The 27,207-nt window shown below is 37.8% G+C and overlaps 2 protein-coding genes and 1 pseudogene across 7 annotated transcripts in view; 2 read left to right on the top strand and 1 right to left on the bottom strand.

Moving 5' to 3' along the window:
- Nucleotides 1–3,531: 3,531 nt before the first annotated feature.
- On the top strand, nucleotides 3,532–15,690 carry LOC107582622 (grainyhead-like protein 3 homolog). 2 transcript variants are annotated; one of them, XM_016268547.1, is made up of 15 exons: nucleotides 3,532–3,660; nucleotides 6,116–6,275; nucleotides 6,400–6,458; nucleotides 7,082–7,286; nucleotides 7,467–7,549; nucleotides 7,740–7,890; nucleotides 8,338–8,449; nucleotides 8,870–8,964; nucleotides 9,884–10,042; nucleotides 11,128–11,209; nucleotides 11,589–11,722; nucleotides 12,441–12,567; nucleotides 12,661–12,746; nucleotides 12,860–12,924; nucleotides 15,367–15,690. In XM_016268547.1, the coding sequence occupies exons 1-15, from the start codon at nucleotides 3,644–3,646 to the stop codon at nucleotides 15,482–15,484; spliced, it is 1,653 nt and encodes a 550-aa protein (XP_016124033.1). In that variant the 5' UTR covers nucleotides 3,532–3,643; the 3' UTR covers nucleotides 15,485–15,690. The 2 variants fall into 2 exon arrangements, with proteins under 2 accessions (XP_016124033.1, XP_016124025.1); XM_016268539.1 differs by having other exon boundaries at nucleotides 6,116–6,284.
- A 2,842-nt stretch (nucleotides 15,691–18,532) lies between these two features.
- LOC107582641 (claudin-23-like) lies at nucleotides 18,533–19,196 on the top strand (annotated as a pseudogene).
- A 3,627-nt stretch (nucleotides 19,197–22,823) lies between these two features.
- The window catches only part of LOC107582592 (connector enhancer of kinase suppressor of ras 1-like), a 44,912-nt gene continuing 40,528 nt past the window's right edge, over nucleotides 22,824–27,207 (bottom strand). For 4 of the 5 annotated variants that reach the window (XM_016268497.1, XM_016268522.1, XM_016268505.1 and 1 more), the window contains 5 exons: nucleotides 26,350–26,423; nucleotides 25,908–25,981; nucleotides 25,129–25,218; nucleotides 24,803–24,988; nucleotides 22,824–23,912 (listed from right to left, as the gene is read on the bottom strand). In XM_016268497.1, the coding sequence (XP_016123983.1) occupies nucleotides 23,589–23,912; nucleotides 24,803–24,988; nucleotides 25,129–25,218; nucleotides 25,908–25,981; nucleotides 26,350–26,423 (748 nt within the window). In that variant the 3' untranslated portion in view covers nucleotides 22,824–23,588. The remainder of the gene's footprint in view (nucleotides 23,913–24,802; nucleotides 24,989–25,128; nucleotides 25,219–25,907; nucleotides 25,982–26,349; nucleotides 26,424–27,207) is intronic. The other variant, XM_016268514.1, reaches the window with a different exon arrangement.

Genomic DNA, 27,207 nt, shown 5'->3' with positions numbered 1-27,207 from the left:
CTTAAAGAGCATTTCTCTCTTTTCAAGAAGAAATTTCAGTTTTTATGTTATCAGTAAATTAAAGTTGAATTAATTTTTTTATACCAGTTTGGTGTAATAAACATGCTCTCTCATAAAATATATATTTTTTAAATAAATATATAATAATAAAAAATAAAAATAATTTGAAAAATCTTTTCCATCATTTTTTTTTGGAAAATCAATGTTTTGTGAATTGTTTTGTAAAATGCTTGGCATGCCAGTTTTTTAATTGCATTACATGTATCTGTGCAATTTTCATTTAATGTTTATTAATTCCTAGGAAAAAGTACAAAGTAAAAAGTCCTTGATTTTAAAATTAGTAGACCAAAATAAAATAAAAAATTGGCAAATTTCGCATGTTAACACTTTCAAAAATTAGAAAAAGTACACAGTAAAATGTTTTAAAATGTTTTCTTTATTTAAAATGATCCTAAATGTTCCACTAATTAAATAATGACATAATGGCAGATTTATTAATACCAGTTTCACAATATAGTTTTTTTTATGCAAAGGTACAAATCAGCATTGTGTCAAATTTCTGCTCTTCTGTTACAGCATTTATATGCAGACAAAATCACAAGAAGGAAATATGAGACAATTGTATCTTGCAGGTATGTCAGTGTGTGTTTTCATACTGTGTCCTTCAGTTACGACACACAGTCTAGCCTGAGGAGAAATTTGAAGACGATTGTAGTGTGACTAAGAAACATCAGATTTAGAGATGTGTGTGTGTGTGTGTGTGTGTGGATGAAACTAGGATTATAACTGACCAATTAATATTAAAGGTCACGCCTCTACCACCTGTAATTTTACCATTACAATGTGTGTGTGTGTGTTGTGTGTGTGTGTGTGTGTGTGTGTGTGTGTGGATGAAACTAGGATTATAACTGACCAATTAATATTAAAGGTCACGCCTCTACCACCTGTAATTTTACCATTACAATGTGTGTGTGTGTGTGTGTGTGTCCCGATCCCTCCTGAATGATTCAGAGTGATCTGGGCTTTTGACCCTAAGTCATACATTTTAATCACATCTTGAGTAACATCTGGCAGTTTCATTGGGTCATACTGTGTTTGGACTAAGAGGAAGTTTGAATGTTCAATCTCAATTGAGCTGAATCTTTCAGATGAATGAATCGTGTCTCTTCTCAAATACTTCTCAAATCCTATCTTGTACATTTTAGACAAAATAGATCACAATTTCACCAAAAGAACAACCTAAGAACATTTTGTACCAAAATCAGATCAAAACAAAGTGTGATTTCACATTTGCATTACATGCATTTACTTAGAAGATAATTTATGCAACATAATACAAATGAGAATAATACGAGCAGAGGTGATTCATCCAAGGAAGAAAACAATAAAAGTAGTGCTATTGTACCAAATTTATAAGGTGCGTTTTTGTAGATTGTGATGGATTCTGTTGTTTGGGTGTCATTTCTTTTATCATTCTTCTCATTTAATAGATTGATCAAGCAGTATTAGTATACTAAATATAGTGCTAGTGCAGATCAGTGTATGACAGATGCAGAGCATTGACAGGTCTGTGAATACACTGGAACAGACTGTTTGACACTCTGATTTTGGTTATTATATTCAGCCTCTGATGATGAACGGCTCATATGGCAAATTAATCTCCGATGAGGTGATGCTTAAATATCATACGATCATACAACTTAGAAAATCTGGGATTCAAAATCTAATTTAAGCCTGCACCTCAAGAATCTTTTAGGATATTGTAACATTTAAAACAAATAAGCACACTGACATGAAGTGAATAAGATATATTTAAGATTGCAATATTTCTAGAGCTAATTATATAAGTACATTTGTGACATTGATGTGGCTCTTTGTACAGATCTTTGCATCATCTCAAATCATGGACAACATGATTATCATGTGTATTCAATTAATAGATGCAAAATTAGAAGTATTTTCAATAGTGGACTTTTGGGCTTCACTGTATATTTTATTTCATCTATAGTAAGCAGATGTAATTATGTGACATTCACAATATCCTGAGAAAATAGTATTTTAAATAATGGATAGGAATGTTCAATTTCATTCAGAAATTAATTTATTTTTTAAATGGATTTAAAGCTGTTAGGATTGAGACAACCTGAGAGCTTTATTTTTGTCACACCTTTGGGGATTCTGGGATGGAAGAAACACAATAGAAACCATAAAAAGACAACACTTCTTATATTCATTTCCCATCCATTTCTTTCTCTACATTTGCTTTCTCTTGCATGTACTTCAGCGATGGTGCGTTTACTCTGGTTTCTGAGTGTTCAGCATGGTTTCTAGGTGTGAAATGATCCCTTTAGAAAAGCTCCTTGCTCTAATGGTTCTTTCCCTTTACGTTCTCACTTCCTGCAGAACACGACGGCTCTCAACGAGGCTGTTCACACACTTGCTGCTTTACGTCTGATATTAGATCCGCTCATATTATATCATAAGATCAGTGTAATTCCGTTCAGTCATATGATAATGACAGAGAAAAGATGCAGAGACTTGTTTATACGCATACAGGAACCAGAATGGCAATTTTTTTTATTTGAATATTTGATTTAACTCAATCATGAAGGGATAATAGAGATGAGAATGTGTGCATTTTATTTTGAGATAAACTAATAACACTATATAAAATCATGCCGAAATATGACATTAGAACAGAAATAAACACTGTGTGTTCCTATATATATGCTATTAGTGAGAAACTGACAGTTTTGCCAGACATAAAATGTGCAACATTTTAATACAAATACGGTATGTGTGATATGCACTGTATGTAGTGTAGTTGGTTTTAAACTGCAAATGCAAAGTAATTACACCCTGTAACCACATATATGAAAATTGCATTTGTGTATGAGAGTATATGAAATTTGTGCATATGAGTATATGAAAATTGCATTTGTGTCCAGGAACTCACGCTCATTTACTGTAAACCACTACAGTGTTATCAGCATTCCTGACTTCCTTCCTTACTTCTTCTAATCTATTTCTTCTGCACATTTTGTTGGTTTAAATCCAAAATGCCTGAGGGGTCTGATGGGTGTGCAAGTAAATAATTATTACTTCTTGTTTTATTGTTTTTCAAAATAATAAAAAAGTGGTGTAAAGCCATAAAAACCATGTGGCCAAACCCTCCTTTTTAATTCTTTTAGAGATTGAGAATGACACAACCTTTCATTAGCATGTTAAAACCTTGCTCTTTCACCAGTGCCTTTGGTTTCTGATCCAAAATAAGATGCATATCACACCTGTGGCTGGAGACTTTCAGTCTTTTATATGAGGTGTTAATGAGTTAGACCCCCCCCCCTAAACACACTCTCACACACACACATGCTGAAGTTTCTCTCCAGCACTGAGACAGTGATGAAACACCTGTCCTATCACACACCTGTCTCAGGCTGGCAGCCAATCAGATCAAAGAAGCCAACTTGCTAGGTGAATAAATAGAGAGAGATTATGTGGTTACAAATCAAACCACTTCATTTATCAGGATACAAACACACATACACATTCAGCCAGGCATACAAACACGGACCAACACATCTGAGAGAAGAGACAAGATTACAAACTAAGGATTTTATCATCACTGCCTGTCAGAGGAGTCATGACCAAGGAGATTGAGTAAGTGAATTTTATATTTATTTGCATTAAATTTGTAATGCTCTAGTTGGGGCTTTCTTTGCTTGACTGTGTTGAACACAAATACCATTTTGTTACTAAAATTTCATGGCTATGATTGCTTTCCAAAAATCCTGAAAATGTACTTTTTTTTAGATTAAGGGTTTAACTTTATTATATATATTATTAGCCACTGTCCAGACATTCTCAAATGAGCTGTTAATGTAGGAGTAAAAAAAAAATCCATCTCGTTTCATATGATTTTGTTGTGGGGTGTGTTACAGTTTGCAGTTTCACCGCTCAGATCTGTCTGTTCCTCTTGAGTAATGTCTTTCTCCTCTTCTTCCACTCTCCCTCTGCTCATGTGTAAACTGGCCCCCACATAATTGAGTACATGAAGATAATTTCTGCTGAAAGTTGACACCAGGACCCAAACACGCACACTCTGTCTCTTACTCTTACAGCCTGATGTAACTGTCCTAGGGGCCCGAGTGCACAAACACAGAAAATATTAGTCTTGTGCTAATCTTCGGGGTCAGTGTAAATATGCAGGTGCCTAGAATGATAAAATATGGGTATTTGATAGGGGTTTTCTTCATCTAGAAAAGTCTGCACAGTTTAAAGATAAATAAATAAACAGAAATTGCTCATTTATTTAGTGTGAGCACAGGTGCCTAAACAGCTCGGTTTGTATTTTAGCTTACCATACCAGACCACCTCATTGCTTATCCTAGTAGTTAGGGAAAGTCCTTTGAGAACTTAGTGATCCTCTTCAAATCCTTGTCTTTTGTTTGTGATACTTGTGTTAAGATAAAATTAAGTTCTTTCACTTAGGCTTTGCTTCTGACCATTGATCCATTACAAGAGTTTCTGTCCTTAGGTGCACAGATGAAGGGCCCTATTTTAAAGGGGTCCTATTATGCTCTTTTACAAAGTCTTGATTTTGTTTTGGGGGTGTACTAGAACATGCTCTCATACTAGGCTGTTCGAAAAACACATTATTTTTCACATATTTTACATTATTAGAACACCTCGCTCCCCAGTCTGGCATGAACGACTCGAATAGTTCCTGTATCAAATGAAGGCCCGCCTTCTGAAATACGAAATGTGCTGTGATTGGTTAGCTGGGCCAGTGTGTGCTGTGATTGGCAGCACTTGGTGACCTGGTCGGGAAATGTCATGCCCCTTACCATAACCGCCTGCTAGCTTCAGTGTAAATACTGCATCAATATCAAATCAATTTGAGCGTGATTTAAACCCGGATGTTGTAACCACTCTAAGTACGTCTGCCTTGGGGAAACTAGCGCGTCTCCGACATAGTGATAACACTCGTTGCCTTTTCTAGTGCAGCTCAACCAGGTCTCGTCCCATTCGTCGATATTTGTGATATCACAAATCCTGGAAAATATGCATTGTAGTCCAAACGAGTCGTTCGTTGTAGTTTTTGAAAAGTGATTTCTGTTCAATAAAATATCTCCTTTTGAAGTGGACTTTGAGCTTTGCAGATCTTTTTTATGCTCAAACAGCAACATTACAGACTAACTAAAGTTGAAAAAGTGAAAAGCACAATATGACCCCTTTAACGATCTAAGCGCATGGTAAAGCGCATGGCGCAGGTGCACTCAGGGCGTCCGAATCCACTTTTGCTAGTTTAACGACGAGAAAACGGTCGGTGCGCCCGGGCGCATGGTCTAAACGGGTTGTCCCTATTCTCTTAATGAGTAATGGGTGTTTTTTGGCCGTAACGTGCAATAAACCAATCAGAGTCTCATCTCCCATTTAAAACCTAGTTGCGCTATTTACATGACGGAATGTAATTTTTCATTTTTAAAAATGTCTGTGTGTTGCTGCGCGTCCCTGTGAGTGTAATAAGCAAAGTGTACGAGCGTTGTGCACCCGTCTATAGGCGCATATTACTAACGCACAAATGGGCGCAAATGCATTTGCTATTTAAACAACGCGGCGCGGGATGGGAAAATGAGAACTGCGTCGGGCTGAAACTAGCAAAACCACTTGCGCCGGGTGTATGATAGAGCCCGAAAAGAGAAAGTTTCTTGACATTCAAGTCTTTTTTTTTTTTTGCGCAAAATGATGTGATTGTGGAAACTTTCTTGAGTATTATATAGTTTGAAATCTGGATGAAGAGCATCAGCTCTTGCACCCTGGATTCGTTGAAGTCTGAGATTTTGTTACTGAAAGTTTTACATGCACCAGAGGCACATTTCTGTGGCATTTAAGCTGTTAATCATTTTGCCATACATCATGCTACCAATAATAATTTAATACATTTCATCATTTAAAAGTTTAGTTCAGAAGTATCGTATCGGTATCGGTATCGACGATACTGCCTTGAAAAATATCGGTATCGTATCGAAAACAAAATAAGTGGTATCGCCCATCCCTACTGAGAATGCTTGCTGTTTTATCTATGCTAATATCTCCTTCTACTTTCGCCTAGGGCTCTCATGGTAAAACAGAAGGAGAGTTTTAACTACTTACGCTATCCAGACAATTACATTATGGACTCTTGGCCTTGCATGGACAGCAGTGACATCAGCAAGACTAAACCTAGACTGTCATCAGATGAAGAACTTGCAACTCTTAGTCTCCTCTATGAGGTCTGCAAGGTAACACAAAAATATGTTTGTAAAAATAATATATATAAAAAAAGATGATTATTTCTTGGCATAAATTAATTTGTATTATATACATAAATTATATTATAAATTTATTCTTTTTAAGACCCCAAAAGAGCAGAAGATGACAACATGTGCCCGTGAAAGCAGCATGTACATGGAGAGGTAAGTTTGACCATATACTTTTGACTACTTTTTATGATTTATGAATCAAAACGCTTTTATACTAAACATACAGTATAGAAGCATATATTTTATATATTGTATGTAATATAAGAGAGAAGGCAAGATGAAAATATGTCACAACAGTAGGTTATCCAGATGTAAAATGTCACATTTTCTCCTTCTAGTATATAGGTAGGTTGAGTAATTTAGCTAAAGATTATCTGAGGTCAGAGCTGGTTCAGCTGTTAATCCTCTTCTTCAACCCATCCCAAAAAGACTGAGTCACTACACAGCACCCTTTTGTGCAAGTGAAAAATAGCTGCCTATAGAGCTTGCTAGTCTCCCCGATGTGCCGAGAAACTCAAACAGTGAGAAAAAAAAACCGGCGTTAGGTGGCAAACAGCTCCCGCCCAGTGTTTGTTGGTTTAGCTTTTCATGCAAAGAAAGCTCCATAAACAATGCAGAGATTGAGCAAAGCTTTTATTGACTTGAACACTTTTTTCATCATTGTTTAGGCAGCTAACAGTTAACCCTGTGTGAATAGCATTAGTGATGGAGTACCATAAAAAAATTATAATATGCAGCTAGAAGGGTCACAATTTGTACTGTCATTTATCTCTCAGGACAACGAATAGCTCTTCCCCTGAACTGGCCACGCTGGAGAACGCTCACATCATGAAGCTGCTTTCTGAAAGTTTTCCCCCCAGTCACTCAAAGCAAGCATTACAGAGCACTGACAGCTACACCGGGGACAACTTGTACCCCCTCCTGCACCCAGCACAGAAATCATGGCCCTCTGACCAACCCTTTCTGGAGGTGACCCCAGAGGTTTGCAGAACATTTTAAAACACATTTAAAATATAAAATGTATTAATGTTATTTTTCTTCCTAGTTTCTGAGCCATACCAACAGATCCTAAAATATGATATGAATGCTTAAAACAGGTGCTTTGTTTTCTATAATTATCATACATTTCTGACACTTCTGTTTGTTGTCTTCAAAAAACAGCCTCTTGCCTACAGCACGTTTGTGGGACAGACAAGCCCTGTATACTCCGAGTCCTACTCCAACTCGCCGCCAGACAGATACAGGTGAGACAGGCTTCTAAACTCTCTGAGCCTTTTCAAATCAGCCACTTTTTTTCCTTCGCATTCTTCTTCATATATAAAACATAACTGTTTCATTTGGTGATTTTATGCACGCTATAAAAAGCAATAGATATTAGTGTGTAAAATACGGAGTAATGCCATTGCTTAAAATTCATTTGATTATTTTTCACAGAAATGACTTCCAGTTTGTTCTTGGTGCCCCACAAACTTCCCAGCACAAGACAACAGAAATACCCATGGTGTACCTCAATAAGGGACAGTTTTACCCCATCACTCTGCAGGGAGTGGACAGCACTGCTGGGGTGTCATCCAGCAAAGTGAAAGTAAGTTGTACTTTCAGACATAAATAATGGACATTTATTCTTGCCATTATAACATGTTTGTTCTAAGTAACCTGTTCCAAAGAGAATTAGTTATTAGAGTTATTAGTTATTTAGGCATCGTTTAAAAAACTTTGTAACCATGACGTGCAACAGCAGCTTTGGGGAAAGTTTCCTAAAACTTCCAAACTCATGTGCCCTTGCATATTCTAGGTGTGACAGATTGGCTGTTTTGTTAAAGCATACACTGCCATGGTCAGTGACAAAGCAAAGAGAAAGGGTATTAGTGTGGTGACATACAACATCGCTTGGTAAACGACAAAAAGACTAGCATTTGTCCCGCAGGGAGTCACCACTCTCTAAAAAACCCGCAAAGTAACAGGTTCTAATAATGCTCCTTTTTCTTCCTTTCTCTCTCTCTCTCTCTCTCTCTCTCGCTCCCTCTCTCAGACGGTGATCATGGCTGTGTTTGAGAATGACAAGAGTCCTGAGATGCAGCTGAAGTACTGGAACCACTGGCATGCTCGACAGCCTACTGTTAAACAGAGAGTCATTGATATTGGTACGTTTCCTCACTATCACTCTACCTGCAAAAAATCACTCTACACTGCAAAAATCATTTCCATAATCAAGATTCTATTTGGTCTATTTCTAAACATCTAAATTCCCTGATAGGGAAGATTTTAAGACATATTTTCAGAGAATATATGTAACTTTTTTTTTTTATATATATAGCTTACCTCACTGGCAAATAATTTTTATTTTCATTTTAAGCATAACCATCAGGTATATTAACATTATTGTAAATAATTAGTTCTGGAAAATAAGACAATACTGATTAAGAAAATTAAGAATGTTTTTATTAAATACCGGTAACTGGCTCCACCCATAATTAGATTTAAAGTAAGATGTCATTTGGTTTTGATTGAGTGTTTAATTTCATACAATTTATATGAATAAATTCTTCTATATTTACTATCAGCTGACTACAAGGAAGTTTTCAGTGGAGTGAGTAACGTAGAAGAGGTGGCTTTCAACGCACTGTCCTTTATCTGGAACACCAGTGAAGAAGCAAAGGTACAAGCACATACACAGGTCCACCTGTCACTTGTTTTTGTTAAGTGGGGTTGAAAGGAGGATCATTTAGAGGAGTGTCAGTGAGCAGTGGTATCTACGGTATGTGGCCTCCTCAGGCACCTGTCATCATAGGGAATAAAAAAGAAAGAAAGAGGGAGGGAAGGAAGTAGGGAAGAAGAGAAAGAGAAATAGGGCATTTCAGCATGTCCCCAGGGTTGTGATGGGTGGGACAACGAAACTCAGAGCAGGTGGAGCAGAGACAGAGCAAGAATACAATCCCTGTAACGCACTTTTATTGATTCAATAAAATATCAGCAACCGCAATGTTACAAGAGAAATTAAAAGTTAAATATTAAATATTAATATTTTAGCTAATAATCAGAATAAACAATTCTTCCACCAAGTAATATAATTCATTAGTCTAGCATCTAACAATGTTTGGTTGCCAAGCAATGTAGCAACAATACATTTTAAAAATCAAAATTTTAATTTAAATATTCCAACTGTTAACTGTTATTCAACCTTGTTGTGCCAAATGAATCAGCTATGAGGAACTAGGAAGAAATGTTTGGAAATCAGCTCCTGTTCACTCATTTATTCATTAGTCATCATATTATTTAGGTGATTTTTTTTTATTGTTGATTTAACTCCAGTTCCAACATGTTGAATCTCACCATGTTGTTCTCCATATAGACACTCCTTTTCTTTGGAAATTAATTGCAATTATTGAACAATCATTTGCATATGACACATCTAATGTGTCTCATCCCTGACCATTCGTTTTGTTTGAGACTTTTCACAGTGATTTTTTTCTCTCTGTATGAAATGTACTACTGTGTCATCTAGTTAAATAACAAATCCAGCTTCCTGTTTTACAAAGTGCTTTCTTGAGATTTCATGTATCTGTTGTGTTTTGCAGGTGCACATTGGCATCAATTCTCTGAGCACTGACTTCTCCTCGCAGAAGGGGGTCAAAGGTCTTCCTCTGAATCTTCAGATTGACACATATAATTTCAGCTCAGGGAACAACCGCCTCATTCACAGAGCTGTTTGTCAGGTCAAGATCTTCTGTGATAAGGTGAGCCAGTGCCCAAAAAATAAATAAATAAATAAATATATATATATATATATTTTTTAATCTTTATAAATTTGTTGTAAGAAGCAATACCCAAAAGAGAATCTTATAACAGCATGAAAAGATGCACACATGCATTTCAAGGCTTAATTAAATGTAAAACTTGGATCAGAAACATTAAGTTTAATTATCTAATTTAATTATCGTGCATTGGATCTCTATCGTTTATTTGGCTCATCTTGGACTGCGTCATAAACTGTTAAACAAAACATAGTCCTGAGTCACTGTTACCATGACCTACAAAGTTATTTACTTGAAAAGTGGCATATGTCTGAACTCCGATCTTTTACTGGAACATTTTCAATTACGTGATAACTTGTTTTCACTGAAGCAGAAAAAAATAGACACTGAAGTATTTGTGCGTTTTTTTTTTTTTTTTTTTCTTTCAGTCTCTCTCTCTCTTTCGGTGTCTCTCACCCTTACTCTCTCTGGTACCTCTATCTTCTGATTCCTATTGATCCCTTCTGTTAGGCTGATCAGATAAAGGTCACCAGACCACCTTATCTCTCTCATCTCCTTAAAGCCCGTTTGTGTGTTCCACGGTGGCCATAGTTATTAGCTGTTTGACAGTGTGTGGGGGAAATGCATGATGGGAAGATTAGATTTGACACATGTCTGACTGGTTTAGCAGCAGCAGGTGAACTGAGTGCATTACTGCATTGCTGTGGTTTCTCTAGCTGGATCAAATGCATATTTACTACACAGCTGGCATGTAAACTAGATATGATCTCTGAGTTCTTTACAAGAATGGTTTTCAAAAGACAAATGTTATAAAACATAGAGGAAGAAATTATATTAAAAAATAAAAATAACTTAAAATATTAAAACGTAAAATATTTTATTATTTCTCTTACATAAAAAAACAGAATGCCAAGCCATCTGTGCAGTTACAGTGTTTTAAGAGTTTAAAAGCTCTTTTGTATTGTTAATTATTGGTTAATTAAGTGTTTTGTAAGCTGTTCTAATATGCCAGATCAGTTTGTAATTGCTCAGATTCTAAATGTTTTATTGTCCTTGAATGCTTGCAGGGGGCAGAAAGGAAGATGAGAGACGAGGAGAGGAAGAGAAGCAAGAGGAGGACCAAGAATGTTGCAGACTCCAGCAATAATAGTGAGTGCTGTCAGTCATGTAATTACAGCCTGAGACTGTCAGAGAACACCCATTACCACCCTACCAAAAGCATAAAGAAAATACAGTTCATATCCTCCCCGTTTGGTGTCCATGTTCTGACCCAACAAGCCACTGAAAAGCTCAGCTAAATGGCTACTTAGGATTTCCTCCTAATTTGGCACAAGCCAAAACCAAAACAAACTTTTAAGCACATATTTTCAATGATGTGTAAAAGCGGACTTTCAAACTCAAATTACCTGCAGGCCCCTAGCCGAACTGTGTTTTCCACCAGAGTCTAGTTTTTGATAGTCATGCCTTCACGAAACATTTTCTTTTATTGCTTTGAATGTTCTATTAAAGCTGTTTTTCTTCTCCTCAGGTTGTAAACAGGCCCTAGTTTCCAGCTCTGTTGGAAAGGACTCTACCTACTTTAAAACTCAAGACGATCACGCCACACAACCTGTTTTATTCATCCCAGAGATGCACTTCAGCACGATGCAGCGCTGTGGCCTGGTACGTCTGTCTTTCACACAGACACACACATACACAAACGCACTTCTTTATATCCTAGGATATGCGGCTTGCCATAGTATTGTTGAGTCATGTTCACCAACACCCTGAGGGCTGACAGTATGGGAGCGAGTGAGGGAAAGTGTGGGAAAAAATGCAGTGGGAAAGAAGTGGGTTTGGAAAAGAATAGGAGAACGTGATCTCGAGATCAGACATGCTAACTGGTGCGCTCCTGAGTTTACATGATGGTGAGCGAAACTCACCTGAGGAGGGGACGGCCATGCTGACTGACACAGGGATTAACCCGTGGGAGCTCAAACACACGCACACAGACTTCTTCTGAGGGTGTTGAAGAGATGCTTTTCAGCTGTTTACACAGCCTAAGAGAGGAGAGATGGAGGCTGTTCCGACAGGCCTTTTTCCCACAGTCCAGACTAGCGCAATTCTCACTTGTTAAATTTCGACATCATTTCATAACATTAGTCTTTTGGCCTTTTTACATGTAGTCACAGCCCATAACAGTGACTTTAGCATATTAGTGAAGGATTAGGAAGTCATGTGATCATCCTACGTTTTTTCTGCATTGTCGCACCTCTTAGTGATCAAGATGTCACTGTGATAAAGTTGCTATCATCGTAATCATCAGCGTGCAAATACGCAAGAGACAGGAGACCAAGCGACATTTTAACAACCTTGATTTTATCTGTTTGTTATTGTCCAGGTGCCCCCTGTTAGCCTGGAGGAAAGCGACAGAACATCACTGAAACGTACCAACTGCTACGCAGACGGCGGTGACCAGGTCAGCTCCCCACCGAGCAAACAAGCCCGCCGAGATGAGCAACAGAGAGGTATGGAAGAGATGCAGTAACTTGGGAACATATCGATTTGCGCTTCTAACCCGCCACAGTGTTTTAATGGTAGATTCTTTATTTTGTTCTCAGTTCTTCTGTACGTCAGGCGAGAGACTGAGGAAGTATTCGATGCCCTTATGTTGAACACGCCAACCCTCAAGGGCCTGAGAGAGGCGGTGAGTTTTTCAACGTCTCTCTTTCCGTTACACATATTTGTGAAGATCTCACCTCAAACCTTGAGAAGAACTGTAACTAAGATGTGACTCATGTCCCCTTTCTGCCTTCTCAGATTTCAGAAAAGTACGGTATGCAAGAAGACACCATTGGGAAAATCTTCAAGAAGTGCAAAAGAGGGTGAGTGAGATATATTTCCAAGCTAAATTCAATTGGGCAAAAACGTTTGGGGACTGTTGCAAACTGTGATTAAGTCACGAACACGGATAGAGGGATGTCGAAATGTTCTTTCACGGAGGATGAACGGCTGTTAAACCCTTTTCTTATAATCTGAGCTCCATCTCAACAAGCTGCCAGGAAGCAAAGTCGACAGACCGGGTTGACTGGAGATCTATAGTGTTTGGAATGTGATGATTGCTGCTCCCCTTCAAAAAAAAAAAAAGGGGGATTTAAAGGCAAAACAAAAGAAGGAAGACAAGATGATTTCAACATAGGTAGACTCATCTAACTGTGCTGTATGTTTTCTGTGGTTTACGAAGCTCAGGTAGAAACAGTAGAGATGATGGTTCTGATAGGAAGGCAGCACTGGTTGTGTAAGAGACACTACGTGCAACCTAATGAAGCCGGGCTCTGAAAACACCATTTATCTCTATGGTTGGTGATCACCCATGGCACCATGTAGACATTGGCGCTTACCTGTTCGCTCATCCATTTCAGAACATGTGTGGGACTAACTCCCCTCAGTGCATCATAAAGTATAAGGCTTTAAAGTAAAGCATATAATTGTGTGAACATGTTTCACAGCCCACTGAAGCGTTTGACCTACATAGGTCAAAGAAACATGTCCAGGACTCTATTAAAGGCGTTTTATCTTAATCATCCTAGCCTAGAGCTGTGTAACTTGGAGCTCAACTTTCCCCAGGCCGTTAGCTGATGATATGGCTGAGGGATAGGGACAGGTTGGGCCGCATTCTCGCTCATTCTCTCGCCCCAATCTTCAGTCAGACTCCCTCCACCCTCAGGGCTGGGAGAGCTGGCATGACCTCGCTGTTAGTCTGTCATACATCTGCACACCATATACATGTTAACTGGCAGAGACGACTGTTGTGCCAAATAATTGTTTGCGTAAGTCATGAGATAAGGATTTGTGTTTTTAAGGATCTAAATCAGGGTCTGCCCTTAGGGAAGGACTGATCAATGCTTTAGAAGATTGTAGAGGAATGCTTAAAGGGATAGTTCACCCAAAAATGAAAATTCTGTCATTAATTCTCACCCTCATGTTGTTTCAAACCCGTAAGACCTTCGTTCATCTTCGAAACACAAATTAAGATATTTTTGATGAAAGGTGAGAGCTCTCAGACCCTGCATAGACAGCAACACAACTGAAATGTTCCCAGGTCCAGAAAAGTAGTAAGGACATCGGTAAAACAGTCCATGTGACATCAGTGGCTCAACTTTTTTTTTTTTGCGAAGCCACGAGAATACTTTTTGAGCGCAAAGAAAACAAAAATACCATAATTTTTTCAACAATTCTTCACCCCCCGAGTTACATCTTCCGCCATTTTGGAGAGGATCACAATGCATACGCACACTTTCACCTAAGCGTAAACAACGCTGATTACGCAGATTACGTACGTGCGTGCACTTTCTCCCCCGAATGTAAACAACGCTGATTACGACGATTACGCTCTTGGGTACTCCCCAAAATGGCGGAAGACGGAACTCAGGGGAGAAGAATTGGTAAATAAATTGTTATTTTTGTTTTCTTTGAGCTCAAAGTATTCTTGAAGCTTCGCAAAACTGAAGTTGAACCACTGATGTCACATGGACTGTTTTACCGATGTCCTTACTACGTCTCTGGACTTGGGAACATTACAGTTGTGTTGCTGTCTATGCAGGGTCTGAGAGCTCTCACCTTTCATCAAAAATATCTTAATTTGTGTTCCGAAGATGAACGAAGGTCTAACGGGTTTGGAACGACATGAGGGTGAGTAATTAATGACAGAATTTTCATTTTGGGGTGAACTAACCCTTTAAGGTTTCTTTCAGGTAGGGCACAGTTCATCCGTATATCATTCAGTGTCACTCAACAGCTCAACACAGTCATAATAACTAAAATAAGTAATTGTGTAATTCACAAATGACCAGGTGTCGAATTAAAGCAGTATGGTTTTTGTGCAGATGAGAAGTAACTTTAGAGATAATCTTTAACTTTGGAGTTTGTGTGTGTTTGGTTCTATAGATACATGATATAATGGTACTTATAATGTTTTGGTGTTTAAAATATACCTAATTTTGCATGCTCATTTCCCATACTTTTACACTTACATTACCTTTGCTGTAATCTTATGCACACTTAAAATGAATGTTTAATAATAATTTACAAATGTTTCTTTAATAATATTTAAAAATCTTTCATCTTTAATATTTCAAAATCTTTAGCAAATCTCAAAATGAATATCCATTTTTCATACAGTACATTATAATGTTGTGATGCCTAAAATAGCTTAATTTTAATATCGGCAATTTTTTGGTTATCAGCACAATGTGTAAATATAAAGTATGGGCCAAAATTTTAACAAGAATTTCTATAACTTATTCTCTTTTTCTTACCATCAACAGGATCTTTGTGAACATGGATGATAACATCATCGAGCATTACAGCAACCACTCTGCCTTCCTCATCGAGATCACTGAAGTCATGATCAACCACTTCCAGATCACACTTATGGAGCTATAAATGACATGATCAACTAGTGACACTACACCTGGTGCTGCTGGCAGCTTCTTTCTGCTCTTTTGATCCAAAAGCATGACTATGAACCAGATTCTGCAGTGCCAGAACCGTCGCTATATAAACCGCTCACCTGCCAGCTCACATTTTCAGTTTTAGCAAGACATATCAATAATGAACCGTGTAAATACAATTTTCCACTTTTGTACCTTTTTTTTAAGATTTAGTTAGTCAAAACAGTTTTATACCTAATTTGCCTGATTTTGTGCCTCTGGAAAATAGTGATCTATGACATTGTATTACGTTGTATATCAGAAGTTTCAGTGTCTATTTGTTAATGAGGGATTTGTGGACACATTGATGTTTGAAAAGTTTTGGAGTAAAAAAAAAAAACATTGCTTTTTGAGTTAGAATGACCTAAATTGCATGTTAGGGTTAGGGCCTATTATTTAGGGTTAGGGTTACCCAGTGTTAGGGCCTATTATTTAAAAAAAATACTTATTATAATTCATGGAGTTATTATTTAATAATTTCATGAGTTAGATGCATTTTAGACATCTTCAATATGTACTTCAACCTACAGGCTAATTGAGTGAAATCAGTCAATTTGAATATTTTCAAATAAATTTACCTTTCAGATGCATCTCTTTTATTTGGATTCTACTTTGTCACTGGTTATATACATTAATTATACAACTAAGCTGTCAAAAACCAAATTTTAATACAATAGTTGTAGTATTTTACTTAAATGTAAATAAGGCAAAAGGCATCAAATCAAAGACATTTATTCTGTCTTCTTGTCCTGTAGGTGACCATTTTACCCCACATTTTGTGTTATGACATCTAAATTAGAAAATTAGCATCACCATCATGCCCATGCTAAACTTAAATCTAAATATGTTACAATTTAAACAAATGCACATTGCTTTTAAGAGGGCATCTCACCCTATACGTCACAGACATGTCTTTGTTCACATTTTTCCTCATGTTTACCATAAGCCTTGTGGTAATGCAATGAAATCAGTACGCCTAATCAATGTAAACATATGGACAAGGACAATAAAATATATTTTATAAAAAAAAAAAAAAACTAGCTAAAAGAACAAATGCATTTTTTCTTCTGTGATACTATAATACAAAAATCTTGTTCAGTGTGTTAACATCCCCACAGGACCTTCATTTACATTTAGGTTTTATATTCATAATAAAGATCAAAGAGTATCAAAGACATAAGGAGTATCTACGTGTGTGTTCAGGAGTTAGTATATTTGTGCTAAAGTTTGGAGGTCAAAGCTCATATACATCTACTGATTGACATATCTTTTGGGATTTAATAAATATGTGTCTATATGGCCAAGATATATTTGGCATGACATTTCAAAATGTCTCACTTTCACCATTTGATATGTTATCTATATTCTATTGTGAATAAAATATAAGTTTATGAGATTTGTAAATTATTCCATTCCTTTTTTACTCACAATTTGTACAGTGTCCCAACTTTTTTGGAATTGGGTTTGTACATATGATTATGATAGTAGGCTGGCTTTTAAAATTCATCTTCTTTTTCTTTCATCAGATCGCCTGGTTCAGCAGACAGTCTACATATTACAGTCAGCACACGTTGGACTTGCTGTTTGTTCTGTGTATGTGTGTGTCTGTTTGAAAGAAGGACAGGGGGTGTATCGAAAGCCTCATACACAAGACTAGTGAGAATCAGAGAGTGAGGGATAGAGAAAAGACAGAAAGCAGAAGAATCCATCTCAGACTTAACAAAGAGAACAGCTGAATGATCATTCATTCTTCTGCAGAGAGGTGAGTGTATGACATCTCTGTTATGTGTGATTCAATTAGTGAAGCAGATGACTGTAACATCTCTGGGTGAATGCAAAAACCAGGTCAGGAGAGCAGGTCAATGCATCTGGCATCTTTGCTTTTTGTCTGTGGGGTCTGTTGTGGCTAGTTTGCATATGCCTCATCCTGTTGATCCTTCTCAAGATGGAATGAGCTTTTTCTCTTTTGTGTTTTTAAATTGGAAAAAACAAAGCTTGACTGACTGCTGTGGTTCCGATCACACTGTCATGCTGTTTTTCCAGATATTTAATAACTAGTGTGGTTTGAAGACAAGGCTGTCACAGTGTGAGCAGCCACATTTTGTTGGTGTGGCAAATTTGGTTGTTTTCATTAATGTACAGGTGCCAGTGCACCCTTTTAAATGTTTGTTTTTGGGTTGCCATGCAACATACGTGACTGGAACAGGAAATTCGTGATGATAGACTTGACATTAAGAGCATGAAGTGATTGACCAAACTGTTGAAACGTACACCCACACCCCTCTCACAGATACCTTTGAAGGTGATGTTGTCAAGAGTCCGGTTAACAGCCAATGAGATTATGAAAATACTCCACAGACTTGTTAAAAAATATTGGGTGTCTGTGAGGGTTCATGCATTAAAAATAGCTGCTTTTTATAGCATCACATTTAGTCTCTTTTGTCCTTGTCTCATGGAACAGACATCAGCTCGCTCTCTCAGCTCCCGGACGTCTGGCTTCATGTCTACGTATATATCCGTAAGACTGTTTCAAAATGTATCCTGTTCACACTATCAGCGACAACCCAACCACACATTTGCGTCAGAAAAATTATGTTCAGAGACTAGCACATGTGGCTGATAGTACTAGAACCATTTCAGATGTAACACAAAAGATGCAACCATAGGATCGTCCAGGTTACTGTCTCTTAGCAACAGTGGGCCATTTACCTCCACTGTGCTGGCTGCCAGGACTGACGATGTTTCTTAGAGCTCAAAAGAGAGAGTCATCGGCTAACAAGACATTCATATACGCACTCTTTCTCTTTTAGATCTAACAGACTGTGAAACCAGGAATGTACTTCTGCCAACAGGTGTTTGAGGGGATTTAAATTAAAGAATCTTCTTGAATCTGATGCGAGTAGATCAAGTATAACTGAAATTGTATTCTTTTCACCAGGTCTTTGCCAGATGGTTTCTAGCTTAGCATCATCCTGAAGAGCTGCACATCGACAAAGACGTGATGCACACTCCAGCGTCCATGATGATGGGGGTGGTGTTTGCTCCTCTGGGCCTTGTGCTGGTGTTCACTGCAGCAATCACGCCGCAGTGGAGGGAAGGACATGCGCGGTGGAGCAACGGAGCTCCTCCTTCTCCGTTCGGACGGCCTGTGGGAGAGCTGCTTGCAGGTGGTGCCCTCTGAAGTCAAAGAGTGCTGGCCCGTGTCTGGGTCCTACCAGCAGGATGCTCTGCTTCGAATGGTCCAGGGGATGGTGCTGTCGTCTCTTTTCCTGTGCAGCGCGGGGATTGTCCTTGCCAGCGTGGGCGTCCGCTGCTGGACCGATATCCCTCTTAGGAGTGTAGCGGCAGCTGGTGGCCTATTGGTGGCGCTGGCGGGTGTGCTCTGTCTGGCTGCATTAGGAGTGTACACACATAATATTTCGAAGCTGGGGATCGAGGTAGATTCAACCATATCAGAGACGCAAGGACTCAACGTACACAAGCCACCCCAACTAACATTACACCCGGCCGGTTCCCTCTATTTCGGGTGGGTGGGAGCTTGGGTTCAAAAGCTACAGGTTCTGGGAGGGGCCGCGCTGCTCTTTAGGTTCAAAAGCATGACGTGTTCATCCTGCCACAAGCAGAGACTCAAAGACAGTGCACAGATGTATGAGGTGAATTGTTAGATGGACCAAACGTTCCCAAGAGCTTAAGAGACTCATGGTGTTTAAACACATTGAGCTTGCACATGACTCATTGTAGTGCACTGGTAGTTTATGAATTGGACAAATAAGAAATGGGAAACAGTACACAATGTTTCTAAAGAAAACTATATTAAAATATGTATGAAACCGCTAACTGAAGCCTTAAAGGGATACTCCACCCCAAAATGAACATTTTGTCATGAATCACTTACCCTCATGTCGTTCCAAACCCGTAAAAGCTTAGTTCGTCTTCGGAACCCAATTTGAGATATTTTGGATGAAAACCGGGAGGCTTGTGACCGTCCAATTGACTGCCAAGTAAATTACACTTTCAAGGTCCAGAAAAGTATGAAAGACATCATCAGAATAGTCCATCTGCCATCAGTGGTTCAACCGTAACATTATGAAGCGACGAGAATACTTTTTGTATGCGAAGAAAACTAAAATAACAACTTAATTCAACAATTTGTCTCCTCTGTGTCTCTCCGCATCACCGCAGTGCCATTTTGGAGAATATCTGCTGAACGCAAGCAGCGTACACTCTTCTGTGTCAGCCGCGCTGCACGGATGCGCTGTTTTCGTTCAAATCAAAGCGTAAATACACGTAGAAAACGTATCCTTGTGTTGCGGCTGACACAGAAGAGCGTACGCTGCTTGCATTCAGCGGATATTCTCCAAAATGGCGCTACGGTGATGCGGAGACAGAGAAGACGAATTGTTGAATAAAGTCGTTATTTTTGTTTTCTTCGCGTACAAAATGTATTCTCGTCGCTTCATAACATTACGGTTGAACCACTGATGGCAGATGGACTATTCTGATTATGTCTTTCATACTTTTCTGGACCTTGACAGTGTTATTTACTTGGCAATCAATCAGACGGTCACAAGCCTCCCGGTTTTCATCCAAAATATCTTAAATTGTGTTCCGAAGACGAACGAAGCTTTTACAGATTTGGAACGACATGGGGATGTGATTCATGACAAAATTTTCATTTGGGGTGGAGTATCCCTTTAAGGCCCGTTCACACCAAAAACCATACTATAAAAGATAACTGTCCATACCAACAAATCATAACTTTGAATAGTTATCGTCCTTGGTGTGAATGGGAGGTCGGCTCACACAGAACGCGTTTTTGCATGCGCTTTAGAATTGTTTTATACTGATTTACGAATAGGAGCTGCGTTTTTAAGTTTTGTCAACTTTTAAAAACACGACTCGAGACATCGCATTCCTTTTTATTCCCATGCGACACGCCTCATTTAAATGCAAAGATGCAGATTTCTGTTCATTATCATGACAGTACTGTAATATTCTTTCCAAAACCTGTCGTAAAATGAAAGCAATGTACTAGTGTCACTAGGCTGTTGGAATTTTTGGCCTTTCCCGCTAGTGCGTGAAATATGTGTCATGTGTCATTTTGCTCAAGCCTCATGGCTGGTAAACAACAGTGTTTATTTGTAATATATTGATCTGTAATTATTTACTATCTGTACTTGATAAATATTTACATTGCAAAAAGCCTATGTGTAGCTATTGACAGTGATTCTATATGTGGTAGGCTATTGATTAAATGTTTTTCCTGCTGCCTATGTCATGTGAAATGACTGCCTGTAATATTTCAGTCACCTGACTTGTACATTCCCACATCACATCGCAAAGAGCTGAGGTCAGATCACGCCATGAGTTTAAATTAATTCCCCCCCCCCCCTTGATTGGTTTAGATAATCTGATAAAATTTTACACTAAAAAATACACCAAAACTTATCATGCAAGGAGGAAAACTTTGTTTTACAGTTTATTAGCAGAGAAGAATTACTGTATGGTAAAAATGTGTGTGTGTGTGTATGTATATATATACAGTGGTGTGAAAAAGTGTTGGCCCCCTTCCTGATTTCTTATTTTTTTTGCATGTTTGCCACACTTTAATGTTTCAGATCATCAAACAAATTTAAATATTAGTCAAAGATAATACAAGTAAACACAACATGCAGTTTTTAAATGAAGGTTTTTATTATTAAGGGAAAACAAAATCCAAAACTACACGGCCCTGTGTGAAGATGTTAGGATAGGACAATATTTGGTTGAGATACAACTATTTGAGAATCTGGAATCTGAGGGTGCAAACAAATCAAAATATTGAGAAAATCACCTTTAAAGGGGTCATATGATGCGATTTCAATTTTTCCTTTCTCTCTGGAGTGTTACAAGCTCTTGGTGCATAAAGAAGATCTGTAAAGTTGCAAAGACTAAAGTCTCAAATCCAAAGAGATGTTCTTTATAAAAGTTAAGAGTCAACCACGCCTACCTAAAATGGCTCGTTCTAACACGCCCCCACATGTCTACGTCACTGTGTGGGAAGATTTGCATAACGCCGCCCAAATGTTCACACAAAGAAAGAAAGCGTAACTTTTATTCTCGCTGTAGTATTGTTGTTGCCGCCGCTGCCATGGTGTGAAGGCGCTGTGTGTTTCGTTGTGAAAGCGAAACTACTTTGTTTGGCCTTCCAAAAGAGGACGATATCCGTTTCGTCGTGCCTAGAGCTGATCTGTGCTGGTCGCTGAGGAAATACATCACCTCTGCGCTGTGGATCACCAGATCTGCTTTCACCGTGGACGAAGCGGAGTCCAGCCTGGGGTCGTCACATGTGGTTGCCGCAAGCCCGCGCCGTTCTCAAGCCCGCCCGCCTCCGCTCACACAAGCCGGCCTCCCCTCACTCTAGACCCCGGCCTCCGCTCACTCTAGCCCCCGGCCTACCCTCACTCTAGCCCCTGGCCTACCCTCACTCTAGCCCCCGGCCTCCGCTCACTCTAGCCCCCGGCCTCCGCTTACTCTAGCCCCCGGCCTACCCTCACTCTAGCCCCCGGCCTACCCTCACTCTTGCCACTGATGATTTAAATGCGAGTTTTGAGCAGTGTAGAGTAGTGCTTGTTGTTTGTCATTTCTCCGATCACAAATGCAGACATGGTTTTATGTTTACGCGATGCAATGCAAACGCGTAAAAAGACAGTATAAATCATTATAATCCGTAATTAAGTCCCCACTGGATGTAACAAATGACTTGTTTATAATGGGTTTTAATGTTTTTGTCTCATCGCTCCGGCTGGACAGGGCATCACAATATGGTAAGGAGCATAATATTTCTGTCACACGCTTGAGGTATTCGGCCAATCACAACGCACTAGATAACTGGCCAATCAGAGCACACCTCGCTTTTCAGACCGATGAGCTTTGTAAAAATCGATGCGTTTCAGAAAGGCGGGGCTTAGGGGAGAAACAATAATGTACAGTATGTGGAAAATAATGTGTTTTGTTATATTTATAGTAGGAAATTTTCAAAATATCTTCATGGAGCATGATCTTTACTTAATATCCTAATGATTTTTGGCATAAAAGAAAAATCCATAATTTTGACCCATACAATGTTTTTTCTTGCTATTGCTAAAAATATACCCCAGCTTTCAAAATATCTTCATGGAGCATGATCTTTACTTAATATCCTAATGATTTTTGGCATAAAAGAAAAATCCATAATTTTGACCCATACAATGTTTTTTCTTGCTATTGCTAAAAATATACCCCAGCGACCTAAGACTGGTTTTGTGGTCCAGGGTCATATATAATATATATATATATATATATATATAAATACAGCCAGTATATGCATGATTATACACTGTTGGTATAAAAACACTGAAAGACTTAAATGAACAGGTGACTGGAGTGTGACCAAAACATGACCAAAACACAGGGCGCCACTGTGTGGCAATTCTGGGGAAATGACCATAGCTGGGCATTTAATACAAACTATGCACAATGAGGTATCATTTTTTTTCCTCAGGAAATATAGTTTTTGAGCCTACTAAACTTGTTTTCAGGATCTGCACTGCCATAAATTGTCTACATAATAAAAAGAATACATTCTTATAAAAGCAATACTTTCTTGTCCATCATGTCTGAACATTCATAAAATATTTTTAACATATTTAGGGAAACCTTACACACATACCTGACATAAAAACAAATATTCATCATATTAATATAATTAATCTAAAATATATATTTTTAAAATTACATACATCTGTATAATCAACATCCTTTAGCAAGTGCTTTAAGTTAGATTTGTTCTTTTGCCAGCATTATGCAGTTCATAATAAATTCAGTGATGGTTTATTGTGAATCAACAGCAGAAGTAGTTTTGAAAAACTCCAGATGATAGACCTTACTTCTGGTAAAACAGCCAGTGCTCTGTCCCAGATGGCTGCAATTCGGATCTATATATTTATCCCAATGTTGCACTTTCATTTCTCATTTCGTTATATATTTTAATACAGTACAAGAAGGAAACGGTTGTGTTCACAGAATCTGCGCAAGTGTCATATGTAAAAGTATTTCTCTGTAGTTTCGTTTGTGACTGTGGTATGCGTTTGCATCGGCACCTGTTTCTCTGCAGAAGTGGAGCTTCCGTCAACAGGTGTCTCTGCATCTACCAACTGTTCTCCATCACTCAGATTCAGTGTGCTTGCCCCATTGTTGGTCTTGGACACTGTGTCTATGCTTGGTGAGACCGTCTGTTTGTACTGTCTCTCAATGTCCTGCAGCAGCTCTTCATTGAACTGCTTCCACTGATGGTACTTCTGCGGTGAGAACTCAGAGTCCTCCAGGATCTTGTTAATCAGGTGAAGTTCTGCTTCCTTCGCCTAGAAAACACCAGCAGCCAGTGAGAAATCAACGAAGAGACCGCTGTGTGCCTGACCTACTCTACCTGGCTATTTACATCCACTACCAGTCAAAAGTTTGGAACAATTAAGTTTAATGTTCAGCAAGGCTGCATTTATTTGATCAAAAATACATTAATTAATAAAATAAAAAACAAAGTACAAGCAGCAATATTTTGAAACTGTATTACAATTTAAAACTTCAGTGTCATATGATACTTCAGAAATCCTTCTAATATGCTAATTTGGTGTGCAATGATTAATAATGGATCTTATATCAATGTTGAAAACATATTTTTGTGGAAACTGTGATCAATTTTTTCAGAATTCTTTGATGACTATAAAGTTAAAAAAGAACAGCATTTATTTAAAATATAATTTACTGTAATTTTTTTTAAATCAATTTAACGCATTCATAATAATAATAATAAAAGTATTGATTTATTTTCTTTTCAACTTACTTTCCCCAAACTTTTTGTATGGTAGCATAGCAGAAGCACATCTGTTTCAACATAAATAATAAGGAAAGTTTCTCGAGCACTAAATCGACATATTAATATGATTTCTGAAGGATAATGTGAAAATGAGATTTTAAAATATATTAAAATAGAAAGCAGTTCTTTTAAATTGTACTAATATTTCACAATATTACTGTTTTTACTATATTTTTGTTCAAATTATTTAATTCATCTTGGTGAGCATAAGAGACTTATTTTAAAAACATTAACAATTAATGTTAATTTTTTCCAAACTTTTGACTGGTTGTGTAATATTTTAAACTGTCCATCTATTATGATTGATGTGAGTAGGAAATAATAATAACAACAGTTTGGGTTGGGTTGTTAGTATGTGTGTGTAAATGCATGTCTTACCTTAAGTGTGCTCTGAAGGGCACGGAGTGTGTGTATCTTCTCATTGATAACAGGATTTTTGTTGCGTTTGATGAAGGATTTACGTAGCTGGTCATGAGTCGTCGGCTGATTCTGACCAATCAGAGACACTCCTCCTTTCTTCAGGCTATGGAACATTTCATCCATCTCATCTACATTTCCTGAGAGACATAGTGAGATTTTGCTTGTTTAATGAAAGTATTGTTTTTTTATTAAAGAACTGTTTTTATCTTGACACAGCTTTGAAAGGGCTATAAGGATTTAAAGATACAAGATATAAAGAGGCTTATAACATTTTTGGATGATCCTTTACCTGCTTGCGAAATGGTTATTGGCTCTGACACCCTGTTCTGCTTTCCCTTTGTTCGAGGAAGTGTGTTTGATTGTGTTTGAGCTTTCTATGACAAAAGAAAGAAGAAACTCTGTTAAATAGTTTATGTTCTAAAGAAAAGGTACACAGTCATTTCCCACATGTGTTAGTTTGGAAAATAATAATAATAATTCTGTTTATTATAAAATTCTGTATTTATTGCAGATGATCTAAGCAGCTCTTTTCCACAAAATAAAGGTCAAGTGGCAATATTCTACAGTACACAACATTTCAAAAGTTTATTACTCTTATTTAGCAAGGACCCATTAAATTGATCAAAAGTGACAGTAAGGACCTTTATAATGTCACATTAAAAATCTACCACGGTTTTCACAAAAATATTAAGCAGCACAACTGTTTACAACACTGATAATATAAGAAATGTTTCTTGAGCAGCACATCAGCATTTTAGAATAATTTCTGAAGACTGGAGTAATGGCTGCTGAAAATCCAGCTTTGCCAACACAGAATTAAATAAAATGTTATAATATATGAAAATATATCAAAATAGAAAACAATTATTTTAATTATAACAATTGTGAAATAACAACTTCACAAATGTATTGTTTTACTGTATTTTTGGTTAAACCCCAAACTTTTGAATTGTAGTGTAAAAGTATCTCATTTTGTGTTCCACAGAAAAAATGTACTCCTACAGGTTTGGAATAACAAGAATGTTTGTTCTCTGTTCGTGCATGTCTATCTGTTTTCCCTCACCGTATTGACTTTCTTCCGATGAGAAAGTGGTGAACGGGACGATTCCTCTTCAGATTCAGTTTCACTGTAACATTCTGACAACAAAAGCATTTTACATAGACTAAGTAGTACACAAACAGCATATATACCATGAAAAATTCATTAACACACATAATAAAATAAAGAGGCGGAATAAATATATTTCTGACAGAATCATAATCATATGAAACAAAATATACACATAAGCTGACTGCTGATTTTCATGGATGTCCGATGATTGACAAAAACGTAAAGAGGCTCTCATGTAGCATTTTATTGAATCAAAGCTGATATTTTAGTACAGATTTAATTTGGCATTGCATATTTTCACAGAACTTGGAGCCGTCACAGAACCGCCTTAACTTGGCAGTGTAAAGATGCCAGCTATTGAAAATAACTGAATGTGAATGTGTTGTTTTCCTACCTTCTTCATTGTCTGGCTGACTTTGAACATTTTTCTTATGTTTCTGAATGGCTGTGATTAAGCAATTAATCCATCTGTTGAGATAGAGAGAGAGAGAGAGAGAGAGAGCTCACTAATTTATCACCAATTCACATGTCTCACAAGTTTCCATTTGCACTTAGTGATTTGTATTGTGTTGTATTAGGCGAAGGCCAATAGGGGGCAGAGGTGACCTGTGAGAAATCCTGAATGTGTAAAACCTAATGAGTGTGTGTGTGCTGTAGTAAAGAGCAATAATAGGAAGTATGAGTGATGATAAGTGATGGAGAATAGTGGACATGAGGTGGGAGTGTTTAAGAGGTTAAAGGCTTTGGCATTCACATAATCTCCAGTGCCACAGAACGACACGGTTGCTCTCTGTGTCAGACTCAGTACGTCTGCTGACTCACTGCTTTACTGCAGCTCCTCATGTGCTACTCAGGTCAAAGTCATTAAGAGTATTTGTAGAGTTCAAAGCTTTTCATAATGGAATGAAAATAATGGACATAAAAGGCATAAAACTCTTTAGAATAGACAGACTGAGTTGCCTGATATTGGTCTAATATTATCGTTTGCCAAATGAGTGGGGGAATGATACATGATAGTTAACATAACTGCCCATGGTTCTCTCCTGAACATCATATCATCAGCTCTAATTTTAGAGGTAACAAGTACCTGACCTCCACTGGTCATGGGACAAATCATGAAGTGTAAAAGAGAGCTCCAATCTGTAGTGCTATTACATAAGGTGTTCATCCCTGAATTACTGCAGAGACGCCATGCAGCGGCTGCTGAATTATCTGACCAAACACTAAAAAACTAAAGTTATTTTCACAAACA

This window comes from Sinocyclocheilus grahami, unplaced genomic scaffold, assembly GCF_001515645.1.
Source record: "Sinocyclocheilus grahami isolate Dianchi unplaced genomic scaffold, SAMN03320097.WGS_v1.1 scaffold4.1, whole genome shotgun sequence".
Lineage (NCBI taxonomy): Eukaryota > Metazoa > Chordata > Actinopteri > Cypriniformes > Cyprinidae > Sinocyclocheilus > Sinocyclocheilus grahami.
The sequence above is the reverse complement of the archived record's forward strand: the minus strand, read 5'-3'. Positions and strand labels throughout refer to the sequence as shown.